At 40.6% G+C, this 18,730-nt stretch overlaps 1 protein-coding gene across 1 annotated transcript in view; it reads right to left on the bottom strand.

Annotated features, from left to right (window-relative positions):
- Positions 1 to 18,730, bottom strand: part of DOCK10 (dedicator of cytokinesis 10) — a 194,811-nt gene that overhangs the window by 60,731 nt on the left and 115,350 nt on the right. The window contains exons 20-27 of the mRNA XM_011995068.1: positions 18,212 to 18,335; positions 17,896 to 18,017; positions 17,441 to 17,527; positions 14,457 to 14,549; positions 12,600 to 12,718; positions 10,688 to 10,757; positions 7,087 to 7,200; positions 3,311 to 3,382 (exon numbers count right to left, since the gene is read on the bottom strand). Of these exons, the coding sequence (XP_011850458.1) occupies positions 3,311 to 3,382; positions 7,087 to 7,200; positions 10,688 to 10,757; positions 12,600 to 12,718; positions 14,457 to 14,549; positions 17,441 to 17,527; positions 17,896 to 18,017; positions 18,212 to 18,335 (801 nt within the window). The remainder of the gene's footprint in view (positions 1 to 3,310; positions 3,383 to 7,086; positions 7,201 to 10,687; positions 10,758 to 12,599; positions 12,719 to 14,456; positions 14,550 to 17,440; positions 17,528 to 17,895; positions 18,018 to 18,211; positions 18,336 to 18,730) is intronic.

Here is an 18,730-nt window from a genome sequence, read left to right as displayed (position 1 = left end):
TGCCACTGCACTCCAGTGTGAGCAACAGAGTAAAACTCGGTCTTGAAAAAAAAAAAAAAAAGAAAAAAGATGATATCAGGTCTTTTCCCACTGTGATGATGAGAGATGGTTAGAGAGTGAAAGGTGCAGCGCTCCTGAAAGAAGACTAGGGTGTGAGGGTTACCACTGAAGGGGGTCATGAAAAGCATACCTCTATCGGGGAAGACAAACTGCTGGACACAATCATGCTGGCTATTATCAGTTCATTTATTCTTAGGCTGCTCACAGGTGTGTTTTGTGACCTGTCTCTACAAGCAGATGCATATTGGTAGGAACTAGAAGAGAATTTTAGTCCAATCCACTCTTCTTACAGATGAGAAAACAGGCACTGAGATGTGAAGCGTCATTTTCATCAGCTAACAAGTTAGTGACAGAGCAGGAATTTCAACAGTGAGGTTTCCTGACCCCAGTAGAGCTTAATGACAGTGAGATGCGAACCATTTTTATCTTTGTGTTAGATTTTCTCTCCCTCCCAGGTGGGAGGTTCTCATCTCCAGAAGTGGAAAGCAGATACAGCAGAAAAGCAAACACGGGATTTACGAGTTAAGAGTTATGGAACTCTACAGACAATTAAAGGTCCAGCAAGGCATTTCTGTCATGCTAAGATCAAGGCCTTGGTTAGAAAGACCTGGGGCCTAGAGCGTGGATGAGGACCTCTGGATGGATGACTCTGAGGAAGTGGATCTGCATACTTCCCTGAAGCCTTAGTGCTGGCAGAAGTTTAATTCCTCCCCATTAAGTGTCAGCACTCCTCCCATGCAAGATGATATTGCAGAGGCTTCTCCCTGCTAGCAATCAGGCAAACCCTTGAGGAGCTGTCCCGCCTCTCCTTCTGGTGATCAGGACAATACCTGGAGGTTAAATCCTAGCTTAACCCAGCTGGGGGCTTGCTGGTCCTAAAAAAAAGCAAGAAAGAGAATACACCCAAAGGGGCTATAAAAATTAGCTAGCATGTACCACCAGGAGGTAGGGCAGAACCTCTGCAATTGGACATTGAGGATGTGGGCCAGAAAGTAAGGGCAGGTAACTTAGAATGCATTGACATGGAGGTGCTTTTTCAGAACACGGGATTAAATAAGGACTCACGGGATGAGCAACTCCCTGCTAGGGTTGCTCTGAGAATCCAGAGATGGCCTACTTTAAGCGAAGTGGAAATGTCTGGTTGTCCTGGCAGAGGATAGAGGAAAAAATAAAGAGGTGGAGAGAGATGGATATGTGGGAATGGATATTAATTGAGACCAGAAGATCCACCAGCGTATCAAGTTCCCCAGGCAGGCCCAGAAGACAGCATGCACCACGGCCATCAAGAAGGTGCTGGGGACCAATATCGTTAAGAAAGTCAGGGGCGTTTCCCATCTGTTGGCAGGAGCAGCAGTCACAGCGTTGGCTCATGAGCAGCCATGGGGATCAGGGATCACCAAAACAACAGAGGCCATGTGCTACGCTTAATCTTAGGAGCCAGGAGGCTGTGAGTATCATGACAAATGGCAAGACTGGTGGGGAAGCCAAGAGGGACCAACTCTCAGGGAGTTGTAGAGCTGGTTAATGATACCTGGAACTCCTAGGGACAAAACAGACAGCAACCAGCAATGGTGGTACATCATATTAACAAAGAAGGCAAGAATGGGCAACTGGAAGATGAGGATGTTCATTCTAATGAATAGTCATGGTTCCTTTCTCTGTTCCTGGACCTGAGTCACAATTCAGATCTGGTACACATTGACTGAAGAGGTGATGGAGTCCCTAAAGGAAAGCCCCTGCTGCAACAATGCAGTAGGTACGTAGTGTAATGAGTCTATCAGTTCTTCTCCAAAGGGCCCTGTAGCCATTTACTCAGGCTACGATACACTGAGAAGAAGGGAATACAGTTCAAGGACTGTTGGACACAGGATCTGAGTTGACACTGATATCCAGAAATGAAAAGCATCACCCTGATAGAGTGGGCACTTACAGGGATTAAAAGTGGAGTCCTGACTAAAGTTCTGTTAACAGTAGATCCATTGGGTTCAAAGATCTCCCCCAATAGTCATGTAACTGGTCCCAAATGTATAATTTGTATTAGTAAAATTGGCATTTGGAGTAACCTTCCATGGGGTGCTTGGTCTGTGGAGGTAACCTAGAGGGAGAGGCCAGGTGGAAGCTTCTGACGCTGCTTCTCCCCCACCAAAAGAGTAAATCAAAACAACATCACTGTACACCACCACCCCACCTCATGCAGCATTGTTCTGATTTACTCTCCATGTGGGGCAAGGGCAATGCCAAAGGTCTTCCCTTGACCTTACTCACAATGGGGGCTGAGAGAAATGTGTGTGGAACTCAGGTGATCTACTTGGCTGCTTCTTGGTCTTCCTCACTCCATTGTAACTGTGAATGGCCACATGTACCAACTCTGGTGTGAGTACAGTATGATGACCTGAGGCCAAGACCACTCTAGAATGAGGGTTTGGGTTACATCACCAGGTGAGTCACCAAGACCTTTGGAGCTGCTAGCTAGGGTGAGAGGGATCTAGAATGGAGGGTTGTGATGGGAGATGATGAGTAATACGTAGGCTCCTGAAAAGCCATGGCAGGGGCTTTAGTTAATTCCATCAGGGTCCCTCTTCTAAGCTTCCTTCCTTTCAGGAGGAGAGGCCCATGGGAACTGTGGGGAAGCAGATTCATGAACATGTACAATATGTCATGCAAACTTGGACTGTGGCAGCCAGGAATGTGCATTGCTCAAATGTTTCTTCAAGACAGAATCTAGTGGAGGAATATAAAGAGCTGCTGTATCTTGGGATCTGCTCCAGCATTCATGCCAAGGCTACCCTTTCCCCAGGCTGCTCCCAGTCAATGACTTAGCTTGCAGAGGTCCTAGAGTCAGATGGCCTCCCCAGTGCAGGGTTCCTCTAACGACAACTCTTTGCTCTCAGACTTCCCATTAGCCCAGCTAAAACCTTATCACTGTGAGACTCTTCCTAGCCAACCCTCCTTCCTTCCCTCTTTTCATTTACAGGCATCAGACCTTCCCATTTCTTTTTCCTGTTCCTTTTATCCTTTATAGTTACTTCCCTCCAATACATCTTTTGCATTTCCAATATTGTCTTGGTATCTGCTTCTGAAGGGCCTGTGCAGATGTACACAATCATTTCTCCTACTTATAAAGTAATTATTGTAAATTGCTAAGGTTTATAAAGCAAGTAAAAATGGAACTAATGACAGCATAATCATTAGTGCAATTGTTGGATAATATTGTAAACATATTATAATATTATATTACTGATGTTCTTACCTGGATTTTATTTGTTTCAATCAAGTGCTGTGCCATCGATTTTAGGATAATTGCAAAGAAGAACCAGGAATGCTATTAGGAAAAAAAAGGCAACGAGACATTTATTATCCTATGGTAAAATAATGATAATTTTTTTCTTTGTAATATGTAATATACTATAACATTGTTATGTTAAAATGTGTTCTTTGAAACTAAATGAATTAGAGCAGTAAAATATTCTCTATTATAGTGGGATGATTTGTATCCCACTATAAAATAGGATAAAAAGTTCTAGTGGTAAAAGTAAATGTCAGACATTTCAGTTTCTCAATCCTCTCAAAAAACATTTAAAACAAGTTACAAGTTTACTTGGCATGACTGACTAAGCTGTTATTTTACGAAATATTTATTCAAGGGATGTTCTAGTTGTTTCACTTAGTGAAACAAAACTAAACAAACTTTTTTTTTTTTTTTTGAGACCATGTCACTCTGTTGACAGACTGCAGTGCAATGGTGCTATCACGGCTCCCTGCAGCCTTGAACTCTCCGGCTCAGGTGATTCTCCCACCTCAGTCTCCTGGATACCTGGGACTACAGATGTGTGCACCATGCCCAGCTAACTTTTTGTGTTTTTTGTAGAGACAGGGTTTTACCATGTTGCCCAGGCTGGTCTTGAACTCCTGGTCTTAGGTGATCCTCCCACCTCAGCCTCCCAAAGTCCTGGGATTACAGTCGTGAGCTACCAAGCCCGACCTAAACAAACTTTTTATTGTACCAGGCTCACCCCTAAAATTTCAAAGGTTAGAGGCAAGGGTGAAAATGGAAGATCATATGTCTAAATATCTAGAAGTTGGAAGTCAAGCTGAAAAGGTGTTAAATAAAATATATTTGATCCTCCTACCTCGACAAACAAAACTTCATAACACCTTGGAATGCCGCACCAGTGTGTGAGGTCCTAAGGGGCACAGGGCCTGGCCTAACCCTTTTCTTCTCACCCAAGGCTCTGTCCTCCCCCTTGAGGGGCCTGGTGCATATGTGTTAAGTACTTTAAAAAACAAAGCTTCAAAACTTATGTCACCTAAATAACTAATATCTCAAAATTATCTGCTCATACCAGATTTTGTCATGAAATAAATGCAGGCCCAATGATAAGAGCAGTACACACTTGTTCCTACTTAGGGCTTTGCAGAGGTAGGACCTTGTTCACCTGAGCTCTTTTGGAAACTGTCCAGCCTGCACGTCTGAGTGCTATCCACAACGCGACCCTCCTCCCTGCCACAAATAGCTCCTTAATGGGGTCTAGTGTTGCACTCAGGCATCAAGACCTGTCCTCTGGGGGTCCTGGAGGGCTTGGGACAGAGGTTGAAGCAGGCCTGGGAATCCGCCTATAGGACCTTCAGCAAGAGGGTCTTGGGGTTCCTTACAGGTCTAGAAGGGGAGGTAGGGGCTCCTGGTGGGCTTATTCTCTTTATTCTCTTAGCTCCTCTTAAACCTTGGCCTATGAGGATGGGTGCAGTATGAGAAAAGCAAAGCACACCCCAGGATGGGCACCCTTCTTTCTTGGGCCTAAGGGTGACACTTAGCTACAAAAAGTCATATTGTATATGTATAGTTTCAAGAACGCACCCCTTGCATCCTCTCTGCTTCCTACCCCTTCCACCACAGTAACAGTTTTAAATTTTATGCTAATCATTCCCTTTACTTTACTTCACAATTGTGCTATGAATACTTATACAATGAAGGGATATTTAGTTCATCTGGCCACTGAACTTCATATAAATGGAACTGTCCTCTATGTATTCTTCTGAGATTGCCTTTTTCATTCAACAAACTCTGTTCTGTGGTTCGTTTATGTTGAAGCATGTAGCTGGGGGCATCACCTGTGGTCACCACATGACATATATAATCACCACGTACTTATCTGCTCTACTGTCAATGGGCATTTGGATTATATCCTGTTTTAAGCTCATACAAACAAGGCTGCTATAAACTTTTGACAACATAGTCCTAATTCCGAAAGACTGGCTCAGATCAAAAAGAGAAGGGATTGATGTTCTACAAAGGCAGCTATGGCTTAATGGAGTGATCACTTCTTAGTTAGAAGAAATGGAAATGGCTACCAATACTATCCTAGCACTCCAACAGCATTCTAAATTAGAAGTGAAACATGTTGTTAGGAATATGAATGAATCCCAGGCACACTGCTGCAATCCTCTCTCCCTAATCTTGTCCAAAATATTTTTAGCCATCATGTCAAGTGTTCCAACATTTGTCTCTTAATTCAACAGACTCCTGCCCCTCTCCACCCCTTAGCACTCTGGCCTGCCTCCACTATTTTCCTTGAATCCACCAGCACTAATGAAATTGAGCTTTTGCCTGTTTACATCTGATGACAGATGAAACCTTGACTCCTCTGCTGCCCTCTCCACACGTTCCCTTATGTATCTGCACACTCCACTGCCTCCCGTCTCCTGAAATCTGCCTGCCCCGCCTTCCAGAGCACATGGTCCATCATTAGCACAATCTCCTGAAGATGCAGTTCTTCTCCGAGCATTCTCTTCACTCCGTATTTTAACTGAGCAGCGACTCTCCGCAGAGGATCCTGCCTCTCTGATAGCCCCTCGAGTGGTTGCGCTCTCCATTTTCACCCCACTGTAGTCGATTCTCAACACAGCAGTCAGAGGGATTCTTTTAAACCAAGGTCAGCTTGGTTTAAAACATTACTCCTCTGTGCAAAACCTTCCAATGACACAAATCCCCGTTCTGCTCTGAGTGGGAAAGCCAGGCCTGTGCTAACTGCCAAGCCTCCAGTGGCTTCCATGACTTCATCTTCCATCTTTTTTTTTTTTTCTTTCTGCTCACTTGGCTCTAGCCACAGTGTCCGCCCTGTCTCCTGCAGACACACCAGCCGTGCTGCTGCCTGATGACTTCATGCAGGTCTTTCCCTCTGAGCATCTCCATGGCCAGCACCCTCTTTGCCTTCACATTTTTTTTTTTTTTTTTTACTCAAGAATTACCTTCTCCATCAGATACATCCTGATCACTCTATTTAAAACTTCAACTCTCCCCTACACCTTCAGTACTCACAATGCCCAATTCTTACCAGTTCTATAATTTTTCCAATGCATCTTCTTTTCTAACATACAATATCTGTCTGTCTGTCTGTCTGTCTGTCTATCTATCTATCTATCTATCTATCTATCTATCTATCTATCTACCTATCTATCTACCTGTCTGTCTGTCTATCTATCTATCTATCTATCTATCTATCTATCTATCTATCTATCTATCTACCTACCTACCTACCTACCTACCTACCTATCTATCTGGTCTTGTTGCCCAGGCTGCAGTGCAATGGCATGATCTCAGCTCACTGCAACCTCTGCCTCCCGGGTTCAAGCGATTCCCCTGCCTCCACCTCCTGAGTAGCTGGGATTACAGACGCGCACCACCACTCCTGGCTAATTTTGTTTTTGTAGTTTTAGTAGAGATGGGGTTTCACCATGTTGGCCAGGTTGGTCTTGAACTCCTGACCTCAAGTGATCTGCCCATCTCGGCCTCCCAAAGTCCTGGGATTACAGGGGTGAGTCACCGCACCCAGCCCATTCTACTTTTTTGTATGTTGTCTTGATATAGATCTCTTTTGCTTAGTATCTTTATATGCTAAGTTTCAATATGAATCTTAATGCTGGAAACTGCAAGAGAAGCAGTCTACATCAATGACTCCTATCATTTTCTAGGGATAAGCATGATCCATGCCTAGTACTCACATTAAAGGACCATCTTTAAATTCTTACCTTTAGGACATGCTTTACTGTTGTTGAGTCATTTGATTTCAAAAGACCAGTCACATTTTTAGCCAGTTCCTCATGTACAGTCCTCTCCTTGCATGCCCTGGTCTTGAACACGAACTGAAGAAAATCCAAAAAGTGAATAAAGTTAAATACTTTGAAAAATGAAGCTTCAAAAACTATGCCATGTGAATAACTCATATCTCAAAATTATCTGCTCATGCCAGATTTTGCCATGAAATAAATGCAGGCCCAATGATAAGAGCGGGACACACCTGTTCCTATTTAGGGCTTTGCAGAAGTCGGGCCTTGCTCACCTAAGCTCTCCTTGAAACTCTTTGTAGAAATCAAGAGAAAGAGCCGGAGAGCCATTTAACACGTTCAAGGAAACATGGAGGGCTTTGACCCACCTACTTAGGACACATTCCCCTTCTCCTTCCTCCATTGGTAACAGGTGGCATGGTAGCAATTCTTCATCCTGAAAGGGTAGAGCACCCACTCAAATAGCCAAGTGGGGAAGCTGGTGCCTTCCAGAGGCCAGTAGGTGAGCTCCCCACAAGCCCAGGGTCTATCATCCCATGCTTAGACACATCTATCAAGGCGTTCATGAACATTGGCCATCAGTAAGACAACAAATGGTGCATACTTATTTTTCTTCCTCAGAAGATTGGTTTTGGCATGCACCACTGAGTGCATGTAATGGCTGGTTTTCAGTATTTCTTCATCTCTTAAGAATATCAGTATCAATTTATGCACATCCATAAAGTTCAAATATAAAATGCTTATTACTGAATTATAATATTTCACTTATGAGTTGGGTTTGCCTCATGGAAGGACATTTCTTCAAAATTTTCACAATTCAGATTTCACTATAATTGAGAGTGAAGGCAGGAAAGAGAATGAATGGCTTAACATAGAGGCACATGAGCTTTTGGATCTGTAACTGTTTCTTTAAACTTTGTAGCACACTGGCAACCTAACTTGTCTTGGTGGGATTTGACTTCTCCAAGCTCATCTCAAAGAAGAAAGATGAAGTTAATGGATGCATGAAACTAGATAAGATCAAGAGTAATACAATTTTTCCCTCTCATGGATTATACCTCAGATGAGAGCAATGTCATCAATGAGCTCATGCCATGCACAGTTATTTAGCCTGAAGGGCATTTAAACTGGCACTGAAATATTATTTTAAAATGTTGACTATAACCCATCAGTGCTACAAATCACTGTTAACCATGGCATTTAATTAGACTGGCTTTAGCCACGCATCTTTGAAAAAGGCATGGTGTATGTGTGCATTTTGAATATTGTAGATGAAGTGAGTTAGCAGCATTTAGCACCACTGAACTTGAAATGGTGTTTAGATAACTTCTGAATAAATACAAATTGCATTGAATGTCACATCTTTCGAGGACATTCAAGCATGCACTGAGTCCAGTCACGGAATGATAGAGCTGAATGTTCCTTTGGTCATTTCATCGCACATCACAGAGGAGAAAACTGAGGTTCAGAGAGGCTGACTGCTCCAGTCAGAATTGACTAGAATCTAATCTCTTACTTGCCAACTTAGTGTTCTTTCCAGAGTAAAATGTGAGTTGATGATATTTATTAGGAGGTATTTGTTTTAGATATGTTAAAATTTATTATAAAATTGTTACCAGCCTAAAATTCCACATAGGTGTATTTTTGGATTTAAATCACTTAAAGCAACCTAAGTAGATAATCTCCTGTATTATAAAGTGAGATGGTCCTATTGGGTATTTCAGATATCCTGGTCAAAAATAAGGGCCACACCAGGATGCATTTCTAATGCATCTCTCCAGGAGCATCATCGGTAGAGAGTCTGAGATTTGAGGTACTCACAAAGAGCTTAGCCTTGGTAATCACAAAAATAGTCACAACACAGGAGAATTCTTAAAGTAATTTTCAATGATTTCACTGACATGAGGAAAATAATATGTGTTGAAATGGAGATGCCTGTGTATAAGATGGGTCAAGAACTTTTTTTCTCTTTCTCTCTCAGTCCCTTTAAGGATTGAAATGAAACATTGGCGTAAGCATTGAGAGGGTGAAACCTCTCGAGGTGATTCTGTTGAATGGTAAATTCATCGATACTCTATAAAACTAAGCTATGACCCTATCTTAGGGAGCAAACTAAAAAGGCATGTGTAGGTGGAACTGGCTTTTCACAACTGAGATGTGGATCTTATTGGGTAAAATTATACCGTAGAGAAATTATTGTGAAATAACTCTTTTAGGCATGTAGCCTATGTTTAAAAAGGGCACACACTCATACTTTGGTATTTGGGAAGACAACCAACATTTCTGACAGATAGAAAACATATGGATATAAAAATTGTTAACGAAAAATATTTCCTTCCAGATGGTATCTTAGAGGGGTTCTCTCCAGAATGCAATTTCTGGTTACTTCCTTTTATGGGAGCGAGGATTTTTTTTTTTTTTGAGATGGAGTCTCACTCTGTTGCCCTGGCTGGAGCGCAGTGGCGCGATCTTGGCTCACTGCAAGCTCTGCCTCCTGGGTTCACGCCATTCTCCTGCCTCAGCCTCCCGAGTAATGGGACTACAGGCACTCATGATCATGCCTGGCTAATTTTTTTGTATTTTTAGTAGAGATGGGGTTTCACTGTGTTAGCCAGGATGGTCTCAATCTCCTGACCTCGTGATCTGCCCACCTCAGCCTCCCAGTATGCTGGGATTACAGGCGTGAGCCACCACACCAAGCCAATTTTTTTTAAAAAACAAGTTTCTAGACATCTTGAATATGTTAGTATCTGTCTGTGCATACATATTAAGAGAATATAGTTTTTTGATGAAAAAGCTATGTCTCAAAAAGATTTAATCTATGCATAGGAAAAAGATTAGATATCTAGATCCTCTATGTATTATAAAGTAATTTAAGATACTCTTCTGTATTTCTGGATGGGTTCTTTCTTTTCATTAAAGAGGATGACATTTAGATGGGAACTACGAAAACACAAACATCATCACAAGTTCACTGGCATTAATCCACAGGCCAACTGGAAATGAGAATAGAAGCATCTCTGAGTGAACACTTGACATAGGACACTGGAAGAAGCAGTGCACACTGATGGAATGGGCAAGTGGTTCATGCCAGAAGATAAAGGACTTAACATACCAGAAGCAGGTACAAATATACAGTAACTGGGAAAATGAAATAATGCCTGAGAAAACAATAGAAAGAGCTAAGAAAGCATTGCAGAGGAAACACAGAGCATTCAACAAACCAATAGGAAAGTCTTCCTTAAATTAACACAGGAATCTCCTTTACTTGTAATGTTGACTTCAAAAGCACAGCACTTGAGTCTTCTCCTCTATCTTTTTCTTTCCTCTCTCTCCCCATTTAATTATTTATTTGCACAGGTACACATTACTTATACGTTTAAAAATTCACCTTGCCCATTAATGCAAAGAGATGGAATTCTAAGTAGCTAAGGGGAATTCCTGATATTACTGTGATGGGCGCCACTCAGTTAAAGGGAGAAAACTTCCCACTTACTGCACACAGGAAATGAGACAAGCCACATAGCACAAGGGATATGAGCAATTTCCAAGAGGCATTTCATACCTTAATATATGACTGGACAGAATGATCCAGCTGTTCGTCATGGCACTTGGCCACAATGTCGGTCAGAACCCTGGAAAAGCAAAGCTGATCAGTGGCCTTTCTGGAGAGGGCAGAAAAATCCCGCTTTAGTTTGTCATTACAGTGCTTCGTAAATTGGGTATTTAATAGTTACCGGGTGAATGAATGAACCAATCTCTGACTCCTTCCTTGCCCTTCTCACCCCCATATCCAATACTGGGCATTTAATATCTATAGCATCGATGACCATTTCCATCAATGAGCCATTTCCAACTTTGAAACTTTGAAACACAAAGATATAAGTAGTGTTGTAATATCACAGTGGAGACTTTTTGTCCAAGTTGAATGTGCTAATTACAGTCTGTGCATTTTTGACATTATCTTTTTTGCAAAAGGGATTACTTTTAGTGCCTAATTATAATTTTAGACTTTTAACTTCAAATTAATAATAATATTTCATTTGAAAAGGGCTTGCCTTCCGATCTATGGGCAGTATATGTGCTTTTGGAAGAAGTAATTAGGTTAAGATGCAGTTGGTTTGTTTTGCTTTGTTTTTCCCGTAGCTGGGTTGGGGTTTCCAGTAGCAGTGATGGTACAGGTGGATCTTTTTTCACATGAACACTACTATAGCTCCATGGCTTTTTTTCTTTTTTTGGCTTTTTTTTTTTTTTCTTTTTTCACATTAACACTATAACTCCATGGCTATGGTGCTCAGGAATATCTCAGAATTTTCAACAGATCTATCTGCTGCAATATTTAGGAGTCTTGCCAACACAGACACACATTCACATGCTGAAAGGAGCATGAGTTGAAGACACAGTTGGGGACTTTTAATGTGGGTCCAGAACTGGATGGTTGTGGAGCCATTAGAGATATTTAAATTGTCCAGAATTTCAGGCTCTGCTTTAAAAACTAGGCTAAAAACCCTCATTCAGAAAGAGGTCAGTAACAGGCCTGTGAGTTAGAAAGATACTGGAAACATTTCAATGCCAAAAGTAACATTTTTTTTTTCCAGAATGCTATGACTAAGTTTTTATAAAAAATGAATAGCACAAATATAAATTTAATAATTAATTCAAAACACTCTCTCTATAAAGAAGAAACTGTGATCTGTGAAGGCATTGGCCAGATTAGAGATGTTGGAAGAAGTCAGTATAGCCAAATTTAAAGTGAGAACAGTTAAAAAATTTAGTATTTTAAAAAAAGGTTCTTGTGGGAATGCAAAATGATATAGCCACTCTGGAGAACAGACACTTTCTTAAATATCAAACATGCAACCACCTTGTCTCCCAGCAATTACACTCTAGGCATTTACTTCAGAGAAACGAAGACTTATGTTTACACAAAACCTGTACATGGATATTCTTAGCACTTTTATTCATAACAGCCCTAAACTGTAGACACTCCAGATGTCCTTCAACAGGTGAATAATTAAACATACGTGGTGCATCCACATCATGGAATACTACTCTGCAATGAAAAGGAGTGAACTACTGATAGATGCAATGATCTGGATGAATTTCCAGAGAATTATGTTTCGTGAAAAAGCCAATTTCAAAAATTTATACTGTATGATTCTACACCTGTATGGAAGATGTTGCCAGTGGGGAAAACTAGGTAAACAGCACATGGGAAACTGAATTATGTTTTACAATTGCATATGAATCTCAAAATAAAAATTTTAATTTAAAAATCAAAGAAAAAGAGGTCTAACACTTTACTACTAATAATAAGGTATTAGAAGATAAGGAGTCAAGAGTGGAAAATGCTTAAATTAGAGATGCGTTCAAATGAAATGTAAACACTCAACAGTAGATGACTGTTTAGTTATAATTAAGAGTTTGTGTAACTACAGATTATAAAGTCTCTTCTCTTGAGGTTGTGTTATGGATACCTGGTGACAGTTGTAGTTATTTCATCTTCCTCATTCTGTACCAGAACTTTGAAGAGCTGATTCAAAATTATAGGCAGAAAACTCATGATTGCATGAATCTTTTCCACATTCAATAAGTTCTGTAGTAAATTGGCAGAATAAAAAGGATATCAATTAAATTTGAAGCATGTCCTAGATTCAAGACCTGAAACTATAAAGCTATGAGAAGAAAACATAAGGAGAAAAACTTCATGACATTAGACTGGGCAATGATGTTTTGGATATGACCCTCAAAGCTCAGGCAGCAAAGTGAAAACAGACAAGTGGCACTATATCAAACTAAAAGGTTTCAGCACAGCCAAGGAAACACTAAATGAAGTAAAGAGACAACTTTACTCCGTTGAATGGAGGAAAATATTTGCAAATCATACATCTTAGAAAGGGTTAATATCCAAAATATATAAGGAACTCAAACAACTCAATAGTAAGAAAACAAATAACCCAATGAAAAAGTGGGTGAGGAACCCAAATAGCCATTTCTCGAAAGAAGATGTACAAATGGCCAAGAGATATATAAAAAATGTTCAACATCATTGATCATTGGAGAAATGCAAATTAAAACCACAGTGTGATATCACCTCATAACTGTTAAAATGGCTGTTATCAAAAAAGGTGAAAGATAATAATTATTGGAGAGGATGTGGAGGAGAAGGAACACTTGCATACTGCTGGTAGGAATGTAAATCAGAAGAGCCACTATGGAAAACAATATGAAGGTTCCTCAAAAAATTAAAAATAGCACTGCCATATAATCTAGCAATCCCACTACTGGATGTATATCCAAAGGAAGTGAGATCAGTATGCTGAAGATGTCTAGGTTCCCATCTTTATTGCAGCACGATTCACAGCAGCTGAGATATAGAATCAATTCAAGTATCCATCAACAGATGAAATGGGTAAAGAAAACGTGGTACATAAACATAATGGAATACTATACAGCCTTAAAAAAGGAAGGAAATTTGGTCATTTGCAACAACATGGAGGAACCTGGAGTATATTATGCTAAGTGAAATGAGCCAGGCCCAGAAAGACAAATACCACACGATCTCATTTATACGTGGGATCTAAAAAAGTTGAATTCATGGAAGTAGACAGTGGAATGGTGGTTACCAGGGGCTAGGGAAGAAGTGCTGGGGAGATGCTGATCAAAGGATACAAAATTTCTGTTAGATATATAGGAGGAATATTGCACAACATGGTGACTATAGTTAATAAAAACGGGCTATACTCTTGAAAATCTCTAAAAGAGTGGATATTAAGTGTTATAACCATAAAAATTATAAGAATGTGATATAACAAATACAGTAATTAACTCAATGAAGCTGTTACATAATGTATACATATTTCCAAACATCATACTGTATACAATAAAGGCATATAATTTTTCTTTGTTAATTAAAAAATGAATACATTAGAAAAAAATAAAGTATATTCTGCTGGTATTTTTTTCAGAACTTGAATATGAGCACTGTAGCCCACCTTTATCTGGCTTTATTCTTTATTGCAATTAGTATGGAATATAGGCATGATGGCAATGTTGCAAGGACTCTTGATTTAATAACTAAGTTAAAATAAATTGATTCTGATTTTCAATTATTTTTATTTTGGAAAAAACTGATTTTTGCCTGTCTTTTAAGTCAAGAAACAGAAACGATTCAGAAATTACGAAATAAAATCATTTACTCTCTGAATTGATAAGGTATTAAAAAATCTTGAGTAATAATCATCTCCCAGTTTACCAATCAGTGGAAAATATAAATGTCTCCTTTGCATATTTTTACCCTGGAGATCACTGAAACTGCTTGCATGTCATGTTACCTTACAAGAGCGGACGAAATTTGAGGTAGGTGACTGAGACATATCTTTCTCTCTTTTTTGGCACTCTTGGAAAAATGCATTCACATGTGGATCCTACAACAGCAAAAAAAAAAAAAAAAAAAGTTTATTTCTGATGACACGTAAACTGTGTTACAAACATAAACCACTGTGATGTGAGGTAAGCACTTCTGTAGGATTGATGCCTTGAAGTGCAAATGCTTTATTAAGGAGTCGGAGGAACAAAGCTTTGATGTGGACATTGCTGGCCTAGTGAAGGCTCTGCATAAACTACAAAGCCCACTCTTCTATTTCATTCTAAGAGGTTTTGTTGTCCTGTTCAACCACATGACAATGGCTGGAGAATTACTTCTCTTGGTTGTGCTTTTTGTGTTGAGAAAAATTTTCCTCATTTATCTTCCCACTCCCGCTTCTTCCATAGACTTCCACCAATTTCTTCCATGCCATGCTTGACACACATGACAATGCATACTCATGAATATCCACGGGGCATATTTTCAGGCTTAGAATGCCTGAATTAGCCCCAGATTAGAAGTCCACAACTCATATCTTAGGATAAAACTGACTATAACACTTGAAATTTATTTCCTGAAGAAGGTGGTACCTGGAAAATTCTCTCATGTTCTGCCCTGAGGGTGGGAGCTACACAGTCAGGCAGTGAGATAAAGAACTTGTGTGAGGACATACTCTGGATGTTTCTCTGGTTTCTATGATTCCAGAAAGGCATCTGTAGCTTGGGTTTCCCTCATTTCCCTCAGGTCACTATGTGTGTGCGTGTGTGCGTGTGCGCGCATGCTATTTTCTGTTTTCAAAATGTAGCTCTTTTTTGACTAGAAACAACTGTTTTCCTTTTAAGTATCACTTCATTGATTCGTCTATTTGCTATTTGCTCATTATTTATGGAAAGCTGACTGCATGCCAGGCTCTTAGCAGGCACCGAGGGAGGACAGAGCGGAGGGCAAGGAAGGCCCAACCCCTTCCTCTGTGTACCTTCCATTAAGGCGGGGAGGCCAGCACGACACCACTACTTCCACACACACCTATGTAATCCCATTTGATGAGCACTTCAAACACAAAGCAGGTGCCATCTGGATGAGTGACAAGATGGCCCAGCTTTGTCTGTTGGGTCAGGGAACAGGGAAGGCTTCTTAGAGGAAGTGACAATTGAGCTGAGATCTGAAGGATGGGTAGGAACCAACCAGACCAAAAGGGGAAGGGGGGGTGTCCACCCGCTGCAATATGGTTCGTAATAGCTGGCGGGGCGGTGGGGGGTGGCAGGGAAGGGGAGTACAATTACTCCTCATATCACGTAGGGTGTCCACCCCCCATGATATGGTTCGTAATAGTCAGGGAGGGTGAGTGGGAGAGCTTCTCTTCCCCACTGAAGAGGGGCTGAATGTCAAAGGGATCACTGGGTCTTCCTGGAACCAGGTGGATATTGTTTGGCTGCAGGGCCTTGGGTGTTTGAAAACTAAGGTAAATGCTGCCAGCATGTGGGTGATGAAAGTCAAGGCAGAGAGAGGGTGTGTTGTGGTGAGTTAGAGACCACCTCTTTGGAGAAAGCAGCTGGAAGCATGAGACAGAGAAACTGAGGAGCTGCTGAGATATACGAAAATATAGGGTTTGGTGGACATTGAGCGTTTTGTGGAACTTGACCAGGGTTGATGGCATCAGAGAAAAGATGGGTTTAAATAGTTGTGGGTTCAGGGCTAGGGATAAGAAGTCAATGGGACTTGAAGCCTCAGAGGTTGCCGAGAGAAATTTTGGTCCAATGTATATATGATGCCTGGATTATTTCATTTTTCTTATGGATCAAGTGTGGCTTGTAGATAAAGCAGCATGAAGCAAAAAATGAAAAGCAGATACACATTAAACCTAAGAAAGGAGAAATACATATTTTATGTACTTGTAATAATGTATAGTTTATATCTGTTGCCGGAAAACTCACATTGTGGTAAAATAAGCTGCTTTGCCACGGAAGGAATGAGTTTGTGGTCATTTAACAATGGTAATAATTATACATGTATTGACTTTTGCAGTTCATGATGTATTTCTCATTTTGATCACATTTTGAAATATTTCTCCTTTGGATCACATTTGCTATAACCTTAGGTAGCAGAGACTCTGTTGATACCATTTCTTGTTGAGGAAATAAGGATATCGGAGGTAAAGTGACTTGCCCAGGGTCATGGAGCCAGAAATTAGGTGGGGTGGTTCTCAAATGCAGTTCTGCCAACCTCATGGCCTTCCCATGAGATGAGCCCTGGGAAGGTATTGGGGATTGGACTTGGTTTTCAGGTAAAGATCTGAAGTATTTGTTTGTTTGTTGTTTGTTTATTTATTTATTTATTTATTATTTTTGAGACGGAGTCTCGCTCTTGTTGCCCAGGCTGGAGTGCAATGGCACGATCTCAGCTCAACGCAACCTCCGCCTCCCGAGTTCAAGAGATTCTCCTGCCTCAGCCTCCGGAGTAGCTGGGATTACAGGCATGCATCACCATGCCCGACTAATTTTGTATTTTTAGTAGAGGTGGCGTTTCTCCATGTTGGTCAGGCTGGTCTTGAACTCCTGAACTCAGGTAATCTGCCCGCCTCGGCCTCCCAAAGTGCTGGGATTACAGGCATGAGCCACCGTGCCTGGCCTTTATTTTTAACATTTAACATTTTTAACACATGAGTGTTGTCAGTAGAAGCAAGCCATATTCCAAGGGCAGTGTGATCCTATTAAGTACACTTCTGGTATTTTGGTCTGAAGTTTTATGGTATGTGGGCTTAAGGGACTAGGACATTCTGTCTATCTTGAGGGAGGCATCAGATTATGCCCTTAACATTCTTCCTTTGTAGTATTCAAACACCTGCCTTTCTGACACTTCAGGAAATGATTAGTCTCATCCTGTAAATATGGGACTTACCTCATGATGCTGTGAGTTAGAGAAAATGCTACTATTTCAGGTCAACATGCTCACCTGAGTATTTACTGTTGATAAAACAAATGTCGATACTTTGAAAAGTGGTTTGCCACCATCAACCCATTTGATGTCACTCCCACCATGCTGCAAAATAAAGTTTGTTTACGGTCACTGTGACAATTTGAGAGAAAGAAAATAAATAGATTATTTAGTTTATGTTAATGTGCTGTTCTGATCCATTAATCTTATGTCACCATAGAGGAGAAAATAAAAGATGCAAATACACTTAGCACTATTGGTAGATGAGACCAATATGATATCGGGATCATTTTTAACAGATCATTTCCAGTGGCCATAAGCTAAACAAGAGATGTGGCATAGGTACACTTGATTCATAGCTACAAGGGACATATACACTATGATCTTAATTTAAATAGCAGAGAAAGAAGATAATCTTATGCCATTAAGCTGGTGTGCTTTTTTAAAATCTTAAATTATACATTATTCAGTACCTTTCCGCTTGCAGAATCTTGAAAGCTTAAATAATTAGGAGGCAGACTTGTTGCTATTGGGATGTTGTATTCTTGAGAAGCTATCTGATCATGTTTCATCAGAGGAAGCCAAGCATATCCAACTGTGCAAAAGAATAACAAACAAAAATTCTGAGTACAAACCTCCACGGTAAGAAGTCACAATGACGCTATTTATTATTTACTACTATTAAACTTCATGAAAAATAATTGCATAAATCAGAGCTTTGAAGATGCTCTCCAAACCAATTCGAACAGAAGACATGTGACTCTGCCTCAGATTTCTTCCTGGCAGTACCTGATGTTTCCAGAGCCTCCTTCTTTTTGGCATTAGCTTTTGCATTGATGTCACAGGTGACGTGATAAAAAGAAAACAAAATATGGTGTTTCTCATGGAGTTGTGTTGGTAGCTCAATTTTCACCTGCAAGGAAAGAAACCATAGTTGGACTGAGATTAAAATCATTTGCCCAATATCAGAGCAAGACAAAGCATAGCTTTAAAAAAAATTTTTTTTTTTAATTCTATTTAATTTAATTTTTTTTTTGAGACTGTGTCTTACTCTGTCACCCAGGCTGGAGGGCAATGGCGCAATCTAGGCTCACTGCAACCTCTGCCTCCTGGGTTCAAGCAATTCTCCTGCCTTAGTCTCCCCAGTAGCTGGGATTATAGGCACGTGCTACCATGCCAAGCTAATTTTTGTATTTTTAGTAGAGATGGGGTTTCACTATGTTGGCCAGGCTGGTCTCAAACTCCCGACTTCAAATGATCCACCCTCCTTGGCCTCCCAAAGTGCTGGGATTACAGGCATGAGCAACC

This window comes from Mandrillus leucophaeus, unplaced genomic scaffold (genome assembly GCF_000951045.1).
Source record: "Mandrillus leucophaeus isolate KB7577 unplaced genomic scaffold, Mleu.le_1.0 Scaffold469, whole genome shotgun sequence".
Lineage (NCBI taxonomy): Eukaryota > Metazoa > Chordata > Mammalia > Primates > Cercopithecidae > Mandrillus > Mandrillus leucophaeus.
This window is presented reverse-complemented; position numbering and strand designations above follow the sequence as displayed.